Raw genomic sequence first — 19,468 nt, forward strand, 5'->3', positions numbered from 1 at the left:
CGACGTCGAATTAATTCGCCCGAGCACGCACCGGAAGCGAGCTGAAATTGTTAACCCCTTCCGGTCCGAATGCATTAAAGGTGGAGGATATTATTTTTGATAATATCTTCGCCGGTGAAATACGGATTAAAGTAGCGTGGAGGTACGGATTAAAACGACTTCTGGGCTGTTCTTATATAAGAATTGATTAAACTGGGGCTTAACGCTATCTTCGGACCATATCGCGTAATTTATAACGGCGTAAAGTTTATTAACCCAGAAATGTGATTTTCAACTAGAAAAGAATCAATAATGTTACGTGCTCGATGTAATTACCCTATGTTTCTCCCTTTAGTCGCACAACCAGCGAAATTTATCGAATAAACTTGGAGCGAACAGTTAATCGCAATGCACTTTATTAGATGGGGCGATAGTTTTTTCATCGGGCATGGCGAACGTAATGGCATGATCAATTTGCGAGCCGCTCGACGCACACCTAAAAAATAGAACAACCCATCGAGCGAAACGACCTACGTAACGCAATCGCGGCGGCATAAGTTTCCAGTTATGGCTCTCGCGAGCACGCCGTAACGGAGCCGGGCGGCGATTTCGGAGGCGCGTATCCGCGAGTTTTAAGGAGTTCCACGTCCCATTATAAAGTCTTCACCGCGCATAATAGCATTCGGCTCCGCAGGCTGGCGGGCATTAGGGAAATCGCGTTTCCACCCTCCTCGTATTAGCTCGAAACGCCACGCGAACCGTCATCCTCCTCCTCCTCCCTCCTCCCACCCTTCTTCCCGCTCTTCCCTCCTGTTCTTTTCATTCGCGTAGCACGCGTTGAATGGCACCCTCGATTGGATCGGTGAACTTTCGTGCGACTTACCTCGATTTCAGCTTCTTGGTAGAAAGATGAACGGCGAGGGTGCTCGGATGGGAAGAGGAATGAAGGGGTTGAAACACGAGAGCGATGTCGAAGGTAAAGAAGAAACGTCCCAAACGTAGAACGTTGCGTAGGATCTGTCGTGGGATACATTCATACATTAAAGTCGTCCAATGCGGATCCTCTTGGCTGGAAATGAAAAACACTCTTGGAATACACCAGGTTGTATTTATAAGAATGTTATATTTTCTCGGTAGTAATGGGAGTCCCTCCCCTTTCGTAAAGAGGGAAGGACGATCGTTAATATATTAATAGAATCCTAGGTAAGAGTGATATTATATACAGATGAATAAAAAATGGGAAAGAGTCGTTCCCTGTTCTCTCTGTCCTACATGGGAGATAATGTTCATTTCGCTCGCACTGCTCGTCTCTATTATCGTTTGTCCTCTCTTCTTTCGCCCATGTCTTCGGATCTTTGTACTAACGCGGTACGACAGAGTCGTTGGGCGCTTGATCCACTGCTCTGTTCGATAAGTTTTACAAGCTTTCGATGTAAACTAATTTCCCGTTACGTGCACTTTCTCTCATATAACTTTCGCATATATCGCATCAACGGACACAGTGATTATCGATAGGCTTCGTTCGGATTCAGGATCAGCGTCGCGCCGACCATTTTTTAATTAGATAATTATTAATTATAATTATTAATCCTGTCACTAGAATAAAATGACTCGCAACATATAGATAATTGAGCCATAATAAGATATATATAAGATAAAAAAAAAAAGAAGTGTTATTGTGTGTAACGCCAGACGAGAAAAATGGTAGTACTGTTACAGTTATTTTCGCCAGTGCGCGATATTATTGATGCAACCGGCCGGAAACGAGAGAAAGCCCGGATATACACGGGAATGAGACGGATAGGTATTTCCGGCATCGCGGGAAATTGCTCACAGTTAATGACGTTACGAGTTCGCGGTTAATAATGTCGCGGCAACCAATGTGGCAAGAGCGTTTCCGTCGAAATCTTCTTCCTGCTCCCATACGATTACGAATGTACGCTGTTCGGCGTTTGGTATAGATAAGCGCCGTTTGTATTTTTGGCATTAAAGCGTTAAAGCTAAATGAGACTAAGCCCCTGGGTTCTCTGATCCGGCGGGAATTCGCAACTCTCGGCTCGGTTACGGAACGTTTAAAAAACACTCCAGCGTCATAAATTATTTTAAATTTGTTTCATTATCGCTAACAAACTTTTAAAATCGTGAAAAAAAAATTATTGTTAATTTGACGATTAATAAAATATTTGAAAATAATTGTTTCCGCTTTTTCATGCCGAGGTCTCTGAAAGTTCACTACACTTTCGCGAAAACTTGCCCGACGAACCTTACGGAAAATAATTGGCCGTGACGTGTGCGTCGGACTGTCTAAAACTGAATCTTTCCGCGGTGCTCGCTCTCCGAGGGGTCCTTAATCTAACGTTTTTAATTAATCTTTGGTATCAGCTGTCACAAACATATCTGACTTCGCGACATAACATGTCGTAACAGAAATTTTACGAGACTAGAAAGCCTCACGAAAAAATAATTTAATCGAATCAATGCTACGCGACGAGATGGAAATTTAATATAAATTTCGATACGATATGTTAAATGTTTGCGTTACCCGATTTTTTGTTTCAATTTTCCAAAATATAAAATGATTGTTATCTTACGTCTCCTTTCCCTTTCCCGTGGCACTGCGCACTTTTCGGCCGGTTGTAAAACGGGAAATCGCAGGATTATGGCACGCGTTACGGAACCCCTCGCGTCCTCTTCGCTAAAAGTTCTCTCTTTTGAATCGGCGCTCTACGTCCTTATGGATGGACGACGATGGCGAATATCACGAGCGGGATAAGAGTCATCTCGGTGGACCTGCGTATACTGGTAATTGTTTCGTCTTCTCTCTCACACACTCTCGCGGAGTCGGATACGACACAGATATATTTACAGGGCGACTCCATCGTTCACGCACACGTAAATTTTCGTACTCGGAATCACACATTCTCTCCCATCTCTTCTCGCTAGAAATATATCTTACACGAATCATCTAATTTATTTTTACGTGTGTCGGATGTCGTATCGTATCGTATTTTACAAGACGCGTACATGCATCAACAGACAACACAAAAGTCCAAGAGGCGCCTTAAAGATGTCTAGAGAATTTTACGACGTCATTTGAACGCTTGTGTTATCTGTGTATTTGTGTATTCAGTATATGTAAGTATGTATGTATATCTGTATGTATGTGTACGTGTATGTGCTTCTCTCAGTAAATACAGTATATCGAGCTCCAGCTCGTATCTCGCGCGCGCATATATCCTACTGTATTAATATATCTTCCGTTAAATTTGTTCATTTTTCACGATCACAGTGATTCCAATCTCCAATCCCGTCACTTTGTCCACGAAACATCGGATTTCCACTTGGAGTTAGTCTTTCGCACGACTCTCCCCTCCTCTTGGTTCTGTCTACACTCAGTTTTACATCTCATTCTCTCAGCCTCCCCAAATCCTTTCATCCCCATTTCCAATACAACGATACGCAACGTATGCTTCTTCCGCATCTTTCGCTATCTGGAATCCTTGATTATATTCCACGAGCGAGGAGAAATTACTCTCGTGTCGGCTTTAATAACCGCTGAGACACCTGAGCTTCTTCAGAGGCGGCGAAGCCTCGTTTCAGCTAGTCGGCGCCTGCATAGACATCGGGGGTGGCTTCACGGGTCCGAGGGCGGGCCCGGACAGACCGTTGTTGTTCATGTCACCCGGCGCCCTCGGTCCGCCGACCCCTATAGTCGTCCCGTTCACTGTTGGCGTGCCGCCTGACATTTGACCCTGAAGTCATAAAAAGTCCGCAAGGCGTGAGACGTCGCTTTCGCGTCGCGACATCTTTGCGAGTCTCAACTTGACAACATCAAGAAAGTAAATTAGAAATTATAAGAAAATTTATCGCCTGCAATTATTCGTATCGTATAATATATCGCGATTATTAAAATTCTATATATAATATTATTAAATAAGCATTATTAAAATTGTATTATATAGATTATTGAAATTAAAAATTAGATACAGAATTAACCTATAACTATATTAGATATAATTATTTATCAATTTCTTTTTACTCATGTTTGTATCGCGGATTTGTTTTTGAGCGGATTTGCTAGCTTTATTGATCAGACTCGTTCGACATAGTTTTTGTTAACTTACGTTGGGCACATGATTGTGCTGAGCTACCGTCTGTCCCAGACCTTGATGAGCCTGGAGCGGATTGTGTCCCGGATGCATGTTCTGACCCGGGGGCGTCGGTGTAGGAGGGAGTTGTCTTTTGATGTATGCTAATGAGGCGGGTGACTGTATCGCCATATTAGCGAACGCTAGCCTCTCCTCGTAATCGTATTCGCAGAGAATCTTATTCTCACACAAGTAAAACCGATCGCCCACGCAAAACCTGTAAGCAAAAAGGAGAAACACGCTATGTTGTCAGCTATCGACGTCCATGTTGATTCACATTTCGTAAAATCATCAAGCTATGTTCTTTGACGTATCAATCATTAGACATTGAACCAGTAAAGATAATTAAATTATAGTTAAAACTTTATTAATTATAATTATATTATAGTTCAATTTTATGGGAATTAATAAAAAGAGTGCATATGTCAATAATTCATCCGAATAATTTTGCCGATTCGTCGAAGCGCAAAGTTTACCTGGTTCGTCTCTCCCGAAAGATTCAAAGAAAGAATTGTGAGAAAGAACGCGATTAATTACAAGGTACGATCTATCCTGTTCCATTTTGTTGCTTCATATCCGTTTGATCCCAATGTTGTGAGTGACATAAAAGAAAACGGAGATTCGGCGAAGGGAGTGGAAGAGAAGAAGAGGAGGGGATCGAAAAAGGAGTTCCGCTGGATAACGAGCATATCGTAATGCATCGAACAAATAATTATTATCGGAGCCTCTGTCCGCGAGAATGGCCAGCACGTATCCGCTTTGATCCCGGCTAGGAAATACGAGAGCGAAATACGAGAGCACGGCGGCGGCGGCGGCGGCGGCGGCGGCGGCGGCGGCGGCGGCGGCGGCGGCGGCGGCGGCAGCGGCAGCAGCGACGGCGCCGCGTTGGAGCTGGCTCGGGGTAGATACTCTCATAATCGCACGGCAAATAGAATTATCGCGTTGCTGCGCGTGGCCGTTGCTGGCAGCAAGCGCGCGGCTTATACCGGGGTTTCGCTCGTTTCCCCCATTATACGCGTCGTCTACTAAATGACGCCACACTCCAATCGGATACCTATCCTCTCGCTTTCCTCTCCTCACCTCTTTATCTCTCTTTCTTTCCCTTTCTGTATATATATGTATTTGGCAGTCCTATTGAATTTTTAATCTAGATTTAATTTAGCTAATTTAAATTGCTTTGCAATTGAAATTATGCATTAGTTGTACGACAAGTACTTCACGCATTATTTGATAAGATATATCGGGAAAAAAAAAAAATGCATTTGTATCATTAAACTATAAGCTGTATGACACGGTTTTTAATTAACTGAGATTCTCAACAAAGAATGATCATAAACAGACGCGTTTCACATATCAAATCGCGATATGTCAAAACGAGTAAAAAACAACGGAGAAGATTTTGCAGCAAATTAAACGAATTAATTAAAATAATGCTCGTCGTTATCGTTAATTGATATTCTTACGGCCTTTTACCATACCTACGCGATATAATCGACGAAAGCATATTTATATTTCACCATTAGTCATTTCCCATTAACCCTCGGGGCGATTCGCGAAGCGAGGCGCGGTGGGAGGAGAAGAGGGGCGGGGAGGGGAGAGGGGAAGGGAAGGCGTGAAAAAAAAATTAATATCCGGCGGGCGGACTCCAATGTTCGACGGCTTAAACGAAAATAATCCTTGTAACGCTTTGGAATATCTTTTTCGGCCGTCTGGCTAGAGGCAGATATACTGTCGTAATTGCGCGGGCAATAGAATTATCGCGTTACACGAGCGCAGTCATTCCGGGCCTTCCATTATGCGCGCACGAATAATGCCGTGCAAAGCCCGAGCCTTTTCCCGCGAAAACGGCGCAAATGTCTGCCGTGGAATGATATCAGTGCGCACGCTGTGTCTCCGTAATTTTCCCCTCCGGACATTTTTATACGGATGAGCTGTACGTCACGACCGGCTTGAAACCAGTGTAACATCAAGCAAACGTCATAATACACGGGCGGATATATGTATATTCTATTCGGGTCGAGCGTACTGGAGCTAATTGAACGGATAGCCTGGTTACATTATCGACATTATTAAAACAAGGCACGCTGGCATGACATTAATTACGATGTCTCCGACAAGTATCTCGTTTATGAGATTAATTAATAATTATAGACATATTTATTTTGTTATATAATAATAAAGCGGAAAATGTATTGCAAATTATATTAAAATCAAATCACAGAAATTTACTTGTAATAGTGAAGTGGAAATTATATAATTACTGTATTAGGAGTAAAATAAAAATGTGATTAATATCGTAGAAATATATTGCAAGGCTTTTCCATTTTTCGTCGAGCATCGGAAATATTTTTTTGTCCACCGTCATGATCGAAATATTAAAATCGCGCCGGGCAAAGGGGCTCTTTTTACAAAGTTTTAATTCCCATCGTATTAAAGTTCATCGCGTAAAGCTCGCGCGAGCCAACTCATAAACGCTTAAAATTTGATTTATCTCTCGTTTTGCGCTCATCGCAATGAGAACAAATTCGCCTCCGCCTACGAACGCTTTATTATACAGCGCGAGCGCATGCAGTACGCCCACACCTATGTAATTGGCGCAATTCCGTAAGTGTTTCCATTCAATTTTCTTTTTATTACGTGCCTGCCAGAGCTGCCCATCCTCCCTTCTCTCCCTTTGCGCTGCGTCGTACGCATACCAGCACGCGTCGCCGGGATACATCACGTTGTTTACGGCCCTTCTGACACGTTTCACGGCACCCGGGAGTCCGCGATGCGCTGCAATTTCTTCGCAATTTCAAATGCAAGAGAAGTATCACCGATCGGCAGAGATAGCCGTATACTTGTCAGCAAAACAGAAAACCCATGTTTATCTTTCAAATCTGTAAAGTTTCGTAGAATCAGAAATTCCAGCAGCATAGCAAATTTCTATTTGGCGTAAAATATTAAACGACATTTCTCCCGTTGCTGACCGCAGTCGCTGCGATTACGATGCTCTTACGATTCAGCACTTAGCAGCTGATTGTGAGAAACATCTATAGTAACTGAGATTGGTGAACTATTTGCGTGCAAGATGGTTCGAGGGAGGGAGGAGGGAGCGGATAAATGTCGCGCAAGACTCTCGGGTCTGCATGGAAAATTTCAATCTGGCGCTCAGAAAACTCGGTTGAATCTTTAACGAGGGTAGCCCGGCTGTAGGACAATGTGCGACTGGGAGAAATCGAGAGACGCGAGGAAACGGAAGCGAAAGCGAGGACAGCGTCCGGGTGCGGTACGACGATGAGACGAGGTGCAAAGGCGGAAAGGAGCCACTGCGATTCAATAAATGATACCGTCGTGGTGGCAATGCGTGACCCCGTTAGAGAGGCACTTTACGGGCCGCTTCGCCGACGTGGCCGTATCCTTCAAAGAGTAATACCGTCTCTCTACGCGAGCTTCGGCGCATCAAAGTTTCAGCGACCCCGCCATCGTTCCGCGTCTCGGTACCCGGGACACGATACGCCAGTTTCTCAGATAAAATCTTTATTCGACGCACCTTCCCCCCTCTCGTGAATCCGCGAAAATTGCGAACCAAGAGTGCTGCTTGTTGGAACAAGCATGCCACGATATTCTCTCATTGTCATCACAGATATACATATTTAAAAAAAAAGTACACTGCATTTAATATGTGATATTTGCAAGTAAAATAATGTTAATAGTATGATTTATATTTTGCGTCGTAATATTTCAAAGCAACTATGTATATGAATGAAAAATTTCACGTCGCTTGTAATTTCGCCGAGAGCTTCGATTATACGGGATATCAAATCCAAGTCGCAGGGGCGAAAGTTTAATCGAGTAGTCATTATGTTTAACCGGATTCGACGGAAGCAAAGAAATCGTGGGGAGTAGATACGCGCTTGCGCTAGGGCACATATATAAGTGTATGGTATGTGTATATATTCGTGTGCATCGAGGGCGAGAGAATGAGAAAAAGGGAGAAGGCAGACGAACGAGCGAGAGAGAAAGAGAGAAAGAGCTAATTGCATCGGTAAATCATCCTCTAACCGGGAGGGTGGGAGCCTAGTCGCCGCCACTGGCACAACCCTTTATTCTGTGTTATTACAGTCTAAAGTTACCCTGTGTAATTGTTGCTGTTTAATTGCAAACTCTAAGTCGCCTCGTTACAGGACGCGCAGCGCTGCGAGTAATTGCCCTCTTCAAATTTACCTACCTGCTTTTTAGCGGCACGATCGCAGGCGGCAAGGGGGATTATTCGCGCACCGAATATTCCGCATCAGGCATATTTTATCGCGAGCGCGCGCTTTAATTGCGCCCGTGCATCATCCGCGACACGCAACGCAATTGTTACAACAAATATAATGGCCGAACCGAGTGCAACTGTCTCAATTTGCTTCTTCGCGATTCGTTTCCAATCTCGATACGGACGAGATTCGCTGATTTCTCATCCGCGTCTTCAAACGCGATTCTTTTCAAAAGAGTCGACGACACTTCCCCTCTCCCCCCCCCCCCCGCCGCCACGCTCCCTATTCGAATTTGGTTTTGATCCTGACACGCGACACATCCACCATCCTCTGTGCCTTCCATCCCCCAGCTTTTTCGCCGCGAGAGTCGCGCGACGCGCGAGCGAGGCGCATTGTCGAAGATAGACAATACCGGACGATAAAAACGTAAAATTGATGCTCTTTTGTTCACATTGTTTGAGATGGTGCGCAACGTTTGCCGCACGCCTGGACCGAGGCATTGCTATTGGCTTGAAACTACATCCTTCACCTCCGGTTCCTCTATCCTCTATCATATCCATTTCCCCGTTCTATCCCGCTACTCTCCGATAGAGCGGCTACCACCGACTCTCTATCTCCTGAACGTTGTTACCCCCCTCCCCCCCCCCCCCCGAAACGAGTCACTTCACTCGTAAGCCAGCATTGTACCGTTTCAGCGGTTTTGTACTCTCGTTTGTACGTTTTCCGCTATTGAATCGCGACAGGAGCCGCTGCCACTCTGTCGTTGCCACATATTGTTTACTACACGTCATACCGTGGCCCGAGGATAATTAAAACGATCGAGAAAAAAAAATAACAAATAATAACGCACGGCTTTGGCAGATGGTGATCTGTTAGGGTTAATCTTACTTATTATATTAGTTTCGTATCTTATATAACACATAATAATCTGTAATAGTTTAGGAAGAATCAATATATCAATATCCTGCTCGCTAGGATAATCTCGAACGTCAAAATGTCAGCGATACTTGGATGTTACGTAATTAGTCTTGAAAGATAAAATAAATGAAATAGAGGAGAGAGGGGAAAGGCGTTTATCTTCGTGAAGCAAGTTCTCTGTAAAGATATACATCCTGCATTGTTACGTAAGTTATAAAATTTGTAAACTTGTGTGTGTTTATATTAAAAGAGATTTAAAAGAGATTTAATCCCATAAAACAGTTCAGCAATTGTAAGAAATGAAAATGTCAAATTTTATTTTAAAACCAAACAAATCGTAGTAATGCATAAAGATGGAGGAGAAATGAATTAATAAGAGCAAGCAGATGGCATATCGCGCGTTTCAACGGATTGAGAACCGAGGTGGGAGAACGTGTATGTCGCGAGATTTCACGATGAAGTCGGACCGAAGAATGGCAGCGCGAGCGAAAGAAGAAGAGGCCATGGCGCGGAAAGCGCAGGGTGATTTCCCAGCTGACCTGTAAAGCAACCTCTCCCCTTCTCCTCTCCAATGGGCTCTGTCTCACGGACTAGTAGTCCATGGTCGTTTCTTACCCTCTCCTTGTGTCCACGTGGGAAAGATGCATCGCCATGAAAGCCGTGAACGGCACGAAATAAAGCACGAAAAAAAGAAAGAGACTGAGAGAGACAGAGAAAGCATAGAAGAAAGGGCAGAGACGCGGTAGCGCAAATTTACTGATTCGAATTTTCTACCAGCTATCTCATTTTACGCGCAGTAGTAATTTTTAATAATTAATGCACCGTTCATTTTTAATAATTGATGAACCAATTTTTTGTTTCTGTTTCTTTTGAAACTGTATACTTATATCTTTGATATAATATAAATTCTAGGTTCTCTATAATCTCGCTATAAGTCGCACGATCGCAAAATAACAAATCTATTCTTTTTCGCCGCATCTTTGTGTTTACGTTTTCTACAATAAGACAACGATAGGTTTACGCGTTTTAAATAGCAAAAAGCGTGAGAGAAAATATATATCAAGGTAAAAGAAAAAAAAAAATAAATCTAATAATAAAGACAATTCGATTGTGCGCACTCACCGATGAGTACACTGTTGACAGGCGAAACAGTCGAGATGATAGACGTTCGTCCTGGCCCTCATAACCATCTCGAATGCCGGTATTTGCTTATTACATGCCGCGCAGCATCCCGTGTTCCCGAAGAGCCTGAGGTAGTCCCTCTTACAGAGGATAAGATTAGCTTTGGTGTAGAGGGTAGAGCCGACTTCTCCTAACCTACAGTCGCAGCATCCGCACTTGAGGCAGTCCTCGTGCCAGTAGAGGTCCAGAGCCTTGAGGAGGTACCTGAAGAACCGACAATATCACTGCAGCTTTCGTTCTTACCGGCCGTTAAGCCTTGGAAATTCCTCTTTTATCTCGACATCTAATGTATATTTTCTGATAAAACCACTATAATCACTTTAATAATTAAAAAAAAACTACTAAGTAGAAAGATCGATATTAACGTTGACTATCTCCATTTGAATTTAAAACAAAATCTTGATAGTATCAGAGCAGTTATTAATAAAGTAAGAAGAAAACGGTCAAGAATGTTTTCTTTAAGAATGCAGATTACATAAAATGCCGACATTTACCTCTCCGTAATTGTTTTCCCGCAACCGGCGCACTCCTGCTGCGTCGAACCATTTTTATTCGTCTCGGATTTGCTCACGTCCATAGTCATCGTGATCTTGGCTACGGCGCCGTCTGAAACATTAAAAGTAAATCGAATCGCTACAACTGTATTCCCACATATTATCGTCAGAAACAGATTCCAAAATAAAAAAAGCACTCTTTCATTTTTTCTTACACACGGTAAAATATAATCATTAAATATTTACATATATGTAATATCGTTCTTGTCAAAATATGATTGATACGGAGAAAAATCAAATCTTTACTATAGTTTAAAGTGAGTATTTGTGCGGCGAGTAAATTATGACGTGGCCTATCATTTCGTAGTTCGAAATTTGATTTCCCGAGTTAATGAGGACCTCACCCGTATATTCAGACTGTATCGTATACATCCCGCGTGTTTATAAGGGGCAACTTCGCGGACGGTTGGCGTGCCGCGTTCACCGTATCCCGCAGTTATAAACGTCTCCGGCGTCGTAAGTGGCTGACAGCACGCAATAATTAGCGCAGCTAATTGGAACCGTCCCTTGTGCTCGTCCTCGCGCATCTCAGACTCCAATAAGCAGCGACACGCTGCGTCATGGAAAACCGCCGGAATCTTTCGCGAGAGAAAAGGCTGCGTGAAATGTTTTTAAAAAATTTTTTTTCCCTCTACTGACATTCAAAACAGCGTCTTTCAATTTTTAGATGTTAAACGAAATTTTAACCGAAAATATATTTTTCTATAGCACCAATTATTTTCAATCCTTCGTTAAGTTTCGTTTTTCTAATTGAATACAAAAATACTTAACTTTTCCTAAGCGTTGAACTAACTTTCTTTGAATTTAACATATATTATACTATTTGTGTAAGTTTTAGCAATATATGTATATATTTTTTAAATTTTATTTATTTTTTTAAACATAAATTTATTCTTCATAAAATAATGATAGCAATGATAAAAATTTTAATTCTTAAAATTTCGGAAATTTTTCTTTTTTTCTATCCCCCACACGAATATATATCGAATATATATTACAACACACACAATTCGTTAAAGAACGTGTTAAAAATTACATGCGATTTAAATCATTGAGTTTGCGTCAGAGTCATGAGCGAAAATGTGACCACGAGAATGCAGTTACGTTCTTACGAGGCGATTCGCGTAACACTTCCCAGGTAAACATCACGGACAGGGGTAATGGCAGGGGGGGGGGGGAGGGGAGTGAGAGAAGTGGGCCGCCACCGTCGCCGCGCCGTTCGGAACGACGACGAGCGGGCGGACGCGCGGCGGGGGCTTAATTAATTAGCCGGATACTTTGAGTAACAATCCATTATTACATACAAACATCCTCGGCCTCAGGGCCGAGCTGCAGCTTTATGCTGCTAATTGGCCTTCTCAAAGCCGGGAGACCCGGGCACGAGTTATAAACGCCACTCCTTCCCTCCCTGACTCCTCGCGGCTCGCAGCCACTGTACCGCACACACCGAGTCCTCTCCTCCGCTACCCTGCTTTCACTCCCGGTTCCAATTTTCTCTCTCGCTACTACCCGCTACCAATCCCCTTTTCTCTCCATCTCGCTTCTCTTCTCTATCTCGTTATCTCGCTCTATCCTTCTCCTCCCCTTCTCATCGTCGCATCACTTCACCCGCGTGCTCCGCAATACGCGTAGTAAAACGCATACAATCGCGCGGATACGCCCGCTCACGCGCGCTCACACACATGCACTAAGACAAAAATGGATGAGAGAAGTGTAAGAGATGAGCGAGGGGTGCGAGGGGTGCGAGAGATGGTGAACGGAAGGAAAGAGCAAACGAGATGAAGAAGAAAGAGAAAGAGAGATGATGCAAGCGGGAGAGAGGAAAGGAAGCTGGACGGATAGCGCTAATAACGCGCTCGTGACGCAAAAAAAAAAGAAGTATAATTGCCAGCCCTCGTGGCAGGTATTTTTCAAATAGGACCCCGTCCGTTAATTGGAGGGCAAATTAAAGAGGCGCCGCCGAGGAAAAAAACATCATTCCCCCTTTTCCCTCTTGTTCCCTCTCGCGGCGCGTTACTCACCCAACCGTTGGTATATCCAAGAGTCGCCTCGTGATTCGTCAAACGACTCGTACGCTCCGTTTTTGCTTGGTTCTAGTTTTTTTTAATGATTCTCCCTTATAAAATACGATTCATATCGCAATAAAATGGGGGAAAAAAATACACGTACGCATTGGTATTACGCGCCCTGGAAAGATGGCTAACGATGACGATTTTCATTCTCTCCTCCCGGGAGAAAGCGCGGTAATGCTAATTGTCCGATCAATAACGAATCGTTTGGAATGAATCTGACCGATGGAATAGTTCGTTTGATGAATGAATTTGCGACTGGCAGAAGCGCGCTTTCGTTACACGCGTTTTGTAAACACCATAGTTACGTACATATCATATTTGATCGTGATGGTTGTGCAGAGATACGATAAAAAAAAAATGGATGTTACTTTACCCTTTTCGTTGGCAAATAGTGGATATCGAAATTGCCGATACTCGCGAGCAAATTAAAACTTCAATGCATGGATACCAAAATATGAAACAAAAAAAATCGAGAAAAATTAATCATTCGCGTCGGTGAAAAATTTCGTCCCTGTTACAATGCTGCGAAAATTCGCACATTTGTACTCTGATGGAAATTATTCACTTATCGCAATCATAAGTTTATCGATTCGTCCGGAAGCAAATAATTTATATAAAAAAAGAACACAAAAAAAAAAAAAAAAAAAAAAAAAGGATTAAATAAAATATTAAATCTATAAATAAGTGAAAATTAATTATTTTATTTTCGTTTTTAAAAAATGACGATTTAAATTATACTTGTGCGATTGAGAAAGTTTCTTGAATCGAAATCGCTTCAACAAAATGAAATGCATTTAAAAACTCGTATAAAAATCTTAAATAAGAAAATAAAAAGGTGGACTGTAATCTTTCTCTGCTAATATTTCTACCATATATTGTGACCTGTTTGTCACTCTAATTGTAAGTTAGCCGTTCTATATAAAGATATTTGAAATATTAAATTATTCCAGTGGCCTGGCCGATATTAGCGCGGACGACGTCAAGACTTCGATCGCTTATAAAACAAAATTACAAACGATAAATTTTGCTCAACGCGATATATAGCGTCTTTTACTACTGCCGGTCTTATGGAAATTAGACACACTTTATTGCGGTGATATCTCTGAATCTTCTCAAGAATTTTCAGAGATCAAAACGATTTCGTAATAAATATGCGTTGCACCAAGTGGAGGACATTTTACGATCTATTAGTGAGATAAGAGACACTGATAATATTAATAACGTTAACAATATAAAATCTTTCAAACATTTATACATTATCGCGTGTAGTATTATTGATATTATTATATAGTAGTACGAATATTATTGATATTTACTATTTCATATTTTAGAATATTATTAGAAATTAGTGGACTCCCCCCCCCCCCCTCGATTTTATTCCTTGAAAAAATCGGAGAAATTCGATCGTTCACTTTTGATAGAATCAATCTCACGTCGCGTTGGTCGCGTTACACTGTTCTCCTATGCGAGATAACATAATCGTAAAATGGCAAACTGATTTCGAGCGTTATGGTTTTTCCGGAATATGGAGCGTCGCGGCGAACGGTCAGCCCCCTCAAATACGGAGCAAAACTACGGGGAAACTGGCGATATTCGATCGTCGAATCAGCAACGGATACGACTTTTTATTCGGTCAATATAAGGAGCACCCTTGCGAGATTACGAAATTGCCCTAACAGCAATATAAGAGAAATCCACCCCGCGCCAAGCCGTCCTCCTCACGTTTCCCGCCGTCCTTCCATCCCGAAGATCCCGTCGGAGCGGACAGGGCCGCTAGGTGGTTTAATAAAAATGTCAAATATAAAGTAGCCGGTGGGGACGGACGTTTAGGAAATAAATAAATGTAAAAGAAAGTCTCTCCGTAAGAGGAAAGAAGAGATCGAGAGAGCGGGATGGACAAATACGTAGACGGATAGACGAACGAAGAAAAGCGGCGATATGAAGGGAGGGGAAGAGGGAGAGGGAGGGATGAAACCGTCTCGGAGGAGAAACGGGAATAGTGGACTCGATATATTATTACGGTTAGAGGTCAACGCGACGCATCCCCCAGCTGACTCAAACTGCGAACAACTGCACTCGCCGATTCAATCAGAAGCGTTTCTTGCGTTGGAATACTTTCGTATTGAAGATGCTCGATAAAATATGATGCCTCATGCTGTAGCGCAATAGCACGGCGAGATGGATGCATATAGAGAGAAATCCGTTTATTAATACTCCCGAATTGAAAAATCTTTTAAGACAGAGGAGAGGATGAGGAGAGCTGGAGAAGAGGCACGATTGCAATTTCGGAGCTTGATAATGAGCCCCATGGTCCAATGGTTTCCTGAACTGGATCCCGTGTCATTATACTATGAAGTGGAGAGACTGCTAATTAGTCATTAGCGTAGAGAAAAAGACACCCTCAACCGACGTCGCTGCAACTGCGGGACGGCGGGCAACCCTATCCGACGACGACGACGACGACGACGACGACGACGACAACGACCACGACGACGACAACGACAACGACAACGACGACGACGACGACGACGACGACGACCACGACGACCACGACCACGACCACGACCACGACCACGACGACCACGACGACGACGACCACGACGACGACGACGACGACGACCACGACGACGACGACGACGATGACGACGACGACGACGACGATGGTGGTAAGGATGGTGCATGGCAAACTTGCGCAAACAGGGTGTAGCTACGCTGGCCTACGTCTAATTGGACCCTAGCGACGTAAGTTCCACTAATTGAGACCGGCCTGGTAACTATCAACACCGCTATACAAGGGTCCGTTCGTAAATTCTGAATGGACGAGCAACGATAACGATACGGATATACTGCTCTTCGCTGATTGGGCGAACACGGAGAAACTGCGTCGCGGCGCTGGCTGCGAGCTACATAGTCGTCGTCTCGGATGAGAGATAATTACAAGTTGTAAATTTACTATATTACTATGGTTAATGAGGGCGCGCGTAATTAGAACGAGTACTTGTTCCGCGCGCTGCGCATTTCGAACTATGTAATGGTCGATTAATTAATAGTTTGCTCTGCGCGACTGGCCTTTAAACCGCCGTTGCTGAATGCATCGCGATTTCTTGATACAAGTATGTATTTATAGTTATACATACATATATATATATATATATATATATATATATATATATATATATGTATCGAGATCAGTATTAAATTTCGAAGTTGCAATCGTTGCCCCTTTTGCGATTTTCTCTCACAAACAAAATGGATTGGTTTGAATTATCCTTCATTTTTTTTTTTGGAGATGCGAAAATCGCGGAAATACGGAGAGCATGCTGATGTAAAGCCAGAGGCACAAGTCCGACGAAAGGAAAGATGGGAAGGAAATGTACGAGAGGGCAGGGAACCAAATTTTAATTTCACCCCTAACAAAGAGACGAGGCGCGGCAAGAGAGTGCGCTCTCCTCCACAAGGTTCTTCAGGGAACCCACCGTATTCCATCCTTCAGGATCATTATATCGCCAATTAGAAGATAGCGGAGCACGGCGTCGCCTAACAAGCTTCCTGAGGGAAGGTGGGTGGCAGGAAAAGAAGGAGGAGGGAGGGGGAGAGAGAAAGGGCGAGGAGACAGACTTACTCTCGCGTCGTTATACGCGACGACTATCACGGCGCCACGACGCCTCGCGTCTTCTTTCTCCCTCTCCCCCCCCTCTCTCTCTCTCTCTCTCTTTCTCTCTCTTCGGCATCGCCGCCATAAAATATTCACTGCAACCCGATGCTCCTGACCGGGCCGGCGCCGCTCTACGGTATAATTAAGACGCACGTGAGATCGTCTTGACGATGCCAATTGCGTTCGTTATGGGATAAGGGTGAGCCTCGGAGCGCGGCAGCTCGCAGGGGGGAGTTATATATCGATCCGACTGTGAGAAACCGAAATAACAAAAGAGCGAAATACAGTGGTATAGACGGACGGCCTCGATCGCAAAAGATTTCTGTCTAACATGATTTGTATTATTCGTTCTAATATAACATTGTATACATATACATATATATATATATATATATATATATATATATATATATATATATATATACTAAACTTTTTATATTGAAAAGATTTATTTACAAAAAGTTATCCTACAAAATCTCTCTCTTTATGCATATAATCATATTAGATTTAGTTTTATTAAACATGATGAATCCACGTGTTCCTGATGTTTTGAGATCAAAGAGGTTTTTATTATTAAGGAAAAATTCACAAAGATTTTTGGGTAGTAAATCATTTATCGTTTGATTTGCGTGTACTCTCATCAATACAACCGGTCAAGACAACCTCGGCGAAACTTTCGATCGTTCCATGCGATTATTCTTCTGCCCGGAAACAACGCGAATGTATACGAAAAGAATCACCGCGCAAAAGTCGTTTCGAAGTCTTTGCGAAGAAGAGAGCGAAATCGACGTAGTAGCGCGGTAGCGATACACTTTTCTCCGTAAGCAATATTCATAAATCACCCTTCAGACCGCTTTCCCTTGCCGCGCTTCATCTCTCGCCTTCGCCTGTGTTTTCCCACCCCTCTTATATACGCTTAGAATATAAGTGCCAGTTTTTTTTTCACGAAGGGATGCAGTGCCGGAATCAACTTCTCGTCCGTCCCTTTCCCGCCCGACCAACTTCCCTTCACTCCCTGCCCTCCCTCCTCGAAAGTCCGTCGAAGGGAGGAGAGCTTGGCGATGCGGGGGAGAGTTGGAAAGAGACGCGAAACCATGAACGAGAATCGAGTCACAGTCCCGCCATGGTATAAGATTCGCTGAGAGAGAAGGGGTGGTCTCAGATTCTATTAAGATCTCAGTAAGTCTTGTTACACGGGGAGGCCACGCCGCAAATCTCGCAATAAAACAGCTACCGGTATAACACCGCCGATTCGAGGAGAGGGAAAAGGGGGTCGGTCTTCGTCTTCGTCTAGCGGCAGCCAACTCGCCGCTATCCCGAGTGAGGACGATGCCAAAACGTCGTCGGCGATGTCGCGCGCGTTCCTCGTACGTACTGAAACATTTCCCTCCCCTTCTCTCTCCCCTCTCCCCCCCCCCCGCGGTGTGTTTCAGGGGGAGACGGGATTTATCTGCGGCACGTAGTATTCCGCAAGAGGAAAATCTCTGGTAATCCGAGCCCGAGACCGCAATTAGCTTTTTAGAATCGTTAACTCTCTAATGCGCTCTGTTCAATCTTCGCGTTATCTAAAAGTATCACACAAATTTTAGGATGGTCACTAATTTTGTAAATATTTACTATTATATATTTTATGTATGTATGTATGTATGTATAATTCTAATAATGGGGCATTTTTATTTCTCTTTTATTGAATTTATATTAATATAAATATAATTTGATATTTAATTTCTAAATATATCATTCTTTGTATTTTCCTGAGTAAATGCATTTTATATTATATAAGAAACAAATTTCTCTAAAAAAAGCTACTCTTTATTTAATAGTAATTTACACCCTTTGAGAATAATTTTCGATGAAACAATTATCGATTTTAAATTTAAATGATCACAAATATTGTATCATTATAACGTAAAAGAAAGAGACTCAACGAAAGTTCAATAACCTTCTTTCGTATTAAATTCTCACGTTTTCGCACTTTGTCTTCCATGGAATGCCGATTATGGGTGATCAACTTGAGTATTGCTCAGAGAAAATGAGAATGAAAAAGAACAAGAGAGAGAGGGGGGGGGGGAGAGAGAGAGAGAGAGAGAGAGCAATGAGCTAAGCGCGCCGATCATGAAGAAGGATCGCGTTCTCCAAGCGAGGGTCCGAAATCAATCAAAACATTAATTGAAAGAGCCGAGAAGACAATAGAGCTGGGCCGGCTAAGGCGGTAGGTATGGATGGTCTTGATAATCGAAAGATATCCTGGCCAATAGCCGGTAACCGAGCTGAAGTACCAAGTTGGAAAAGGAACTTTCCTCTCGCGCGGGCTGTCTCTCTACGAGGACGGAGAGAAAAATTCGCGGCACGAAATCTTGGCGGAAGGGGTAGCGATAGAACGGGGAGAAGAAAAGGAGACGAAAAAGAGACACGGAAAAGAGAAAGGCAAAGGGTTGCAACGAAATGTCCGACGATAAAGTAAGAGTCTTTTTCTTCATCAAATGGCATTCCATCGTTGTAAATAACATCGTTTACGCGACAATACGCCGGCGAGAGATCGCTCAGAGGACTCGCGACAAATTCGATTATACGAATCAATACAAAGTCGATCCGGCGTTAGCTGGCTGCGCGCGGCGAGTTAATGAACGTGTTCTCTATTCAATTGTTGACCGGTATTATTAGTACGGTGAACGTTAGCGCTTTATTAATTAACAAATCGATTTCGGTCGGTAGCAAA

The 19,468-nt window shown here is 43.1% G+C and overlaps 1 protein-coding gene across 2 annotated transcripts in view; it reads right to left on the reverse strand.

Annotated features, from left to right (window-relative positions):
* Positions 1-1,082: 1,082 nt before the first annotated feature.
* Positions 1,083-19,468, reverse strand: part of LOC140670498 (LIM domain only protein 3-like) — a 52,783-nt gene continuing 34,397 nt past the window's right edge. For both annotated transcript variants that reach the window (XM_072901122.1, XM_072901123.1), the window contains exons 2-5: positions 10,963-11,074; positions 10,409-10,672; positions 4,104-4,344; positions 1,083-3,731 (exon numbers count right to left, since the gene is read on the reverse strand). In XM_072901122.1, the coding sequence (XP_072757223.1) occupies positions 3,576-3,731; positions 4,104-4,344; positions 10,409-10,672; positions 10,963-11,051 (750 nt within the window). In that variant the 5' untranslated portion in view covers positions 11,052-11,074 and the 3' untranslated portion in view covers positions 1,083-3,575. The remainder of the gene's footprint in view (positions 3,732-4,103; positions 4,345-10,408; positions 10,673-10,962; positions 11,075-19,468) is intronic.

The sequence above is a fragment of the Anoplolepis gracilipes genome, chromosome 10 (assembly GCF_047496725.1).
Source record: "Anoplolepis gracilipes chromosome 10, ASM4749672v1, whole genome shotgun sequence".
Lineage (NCBI taxonomy): Eukaryota > Metazoa > Arthropoda > Insecta > Hymenoptera > Formicidae > Anoplolepis > Anoplolepis gracilipes.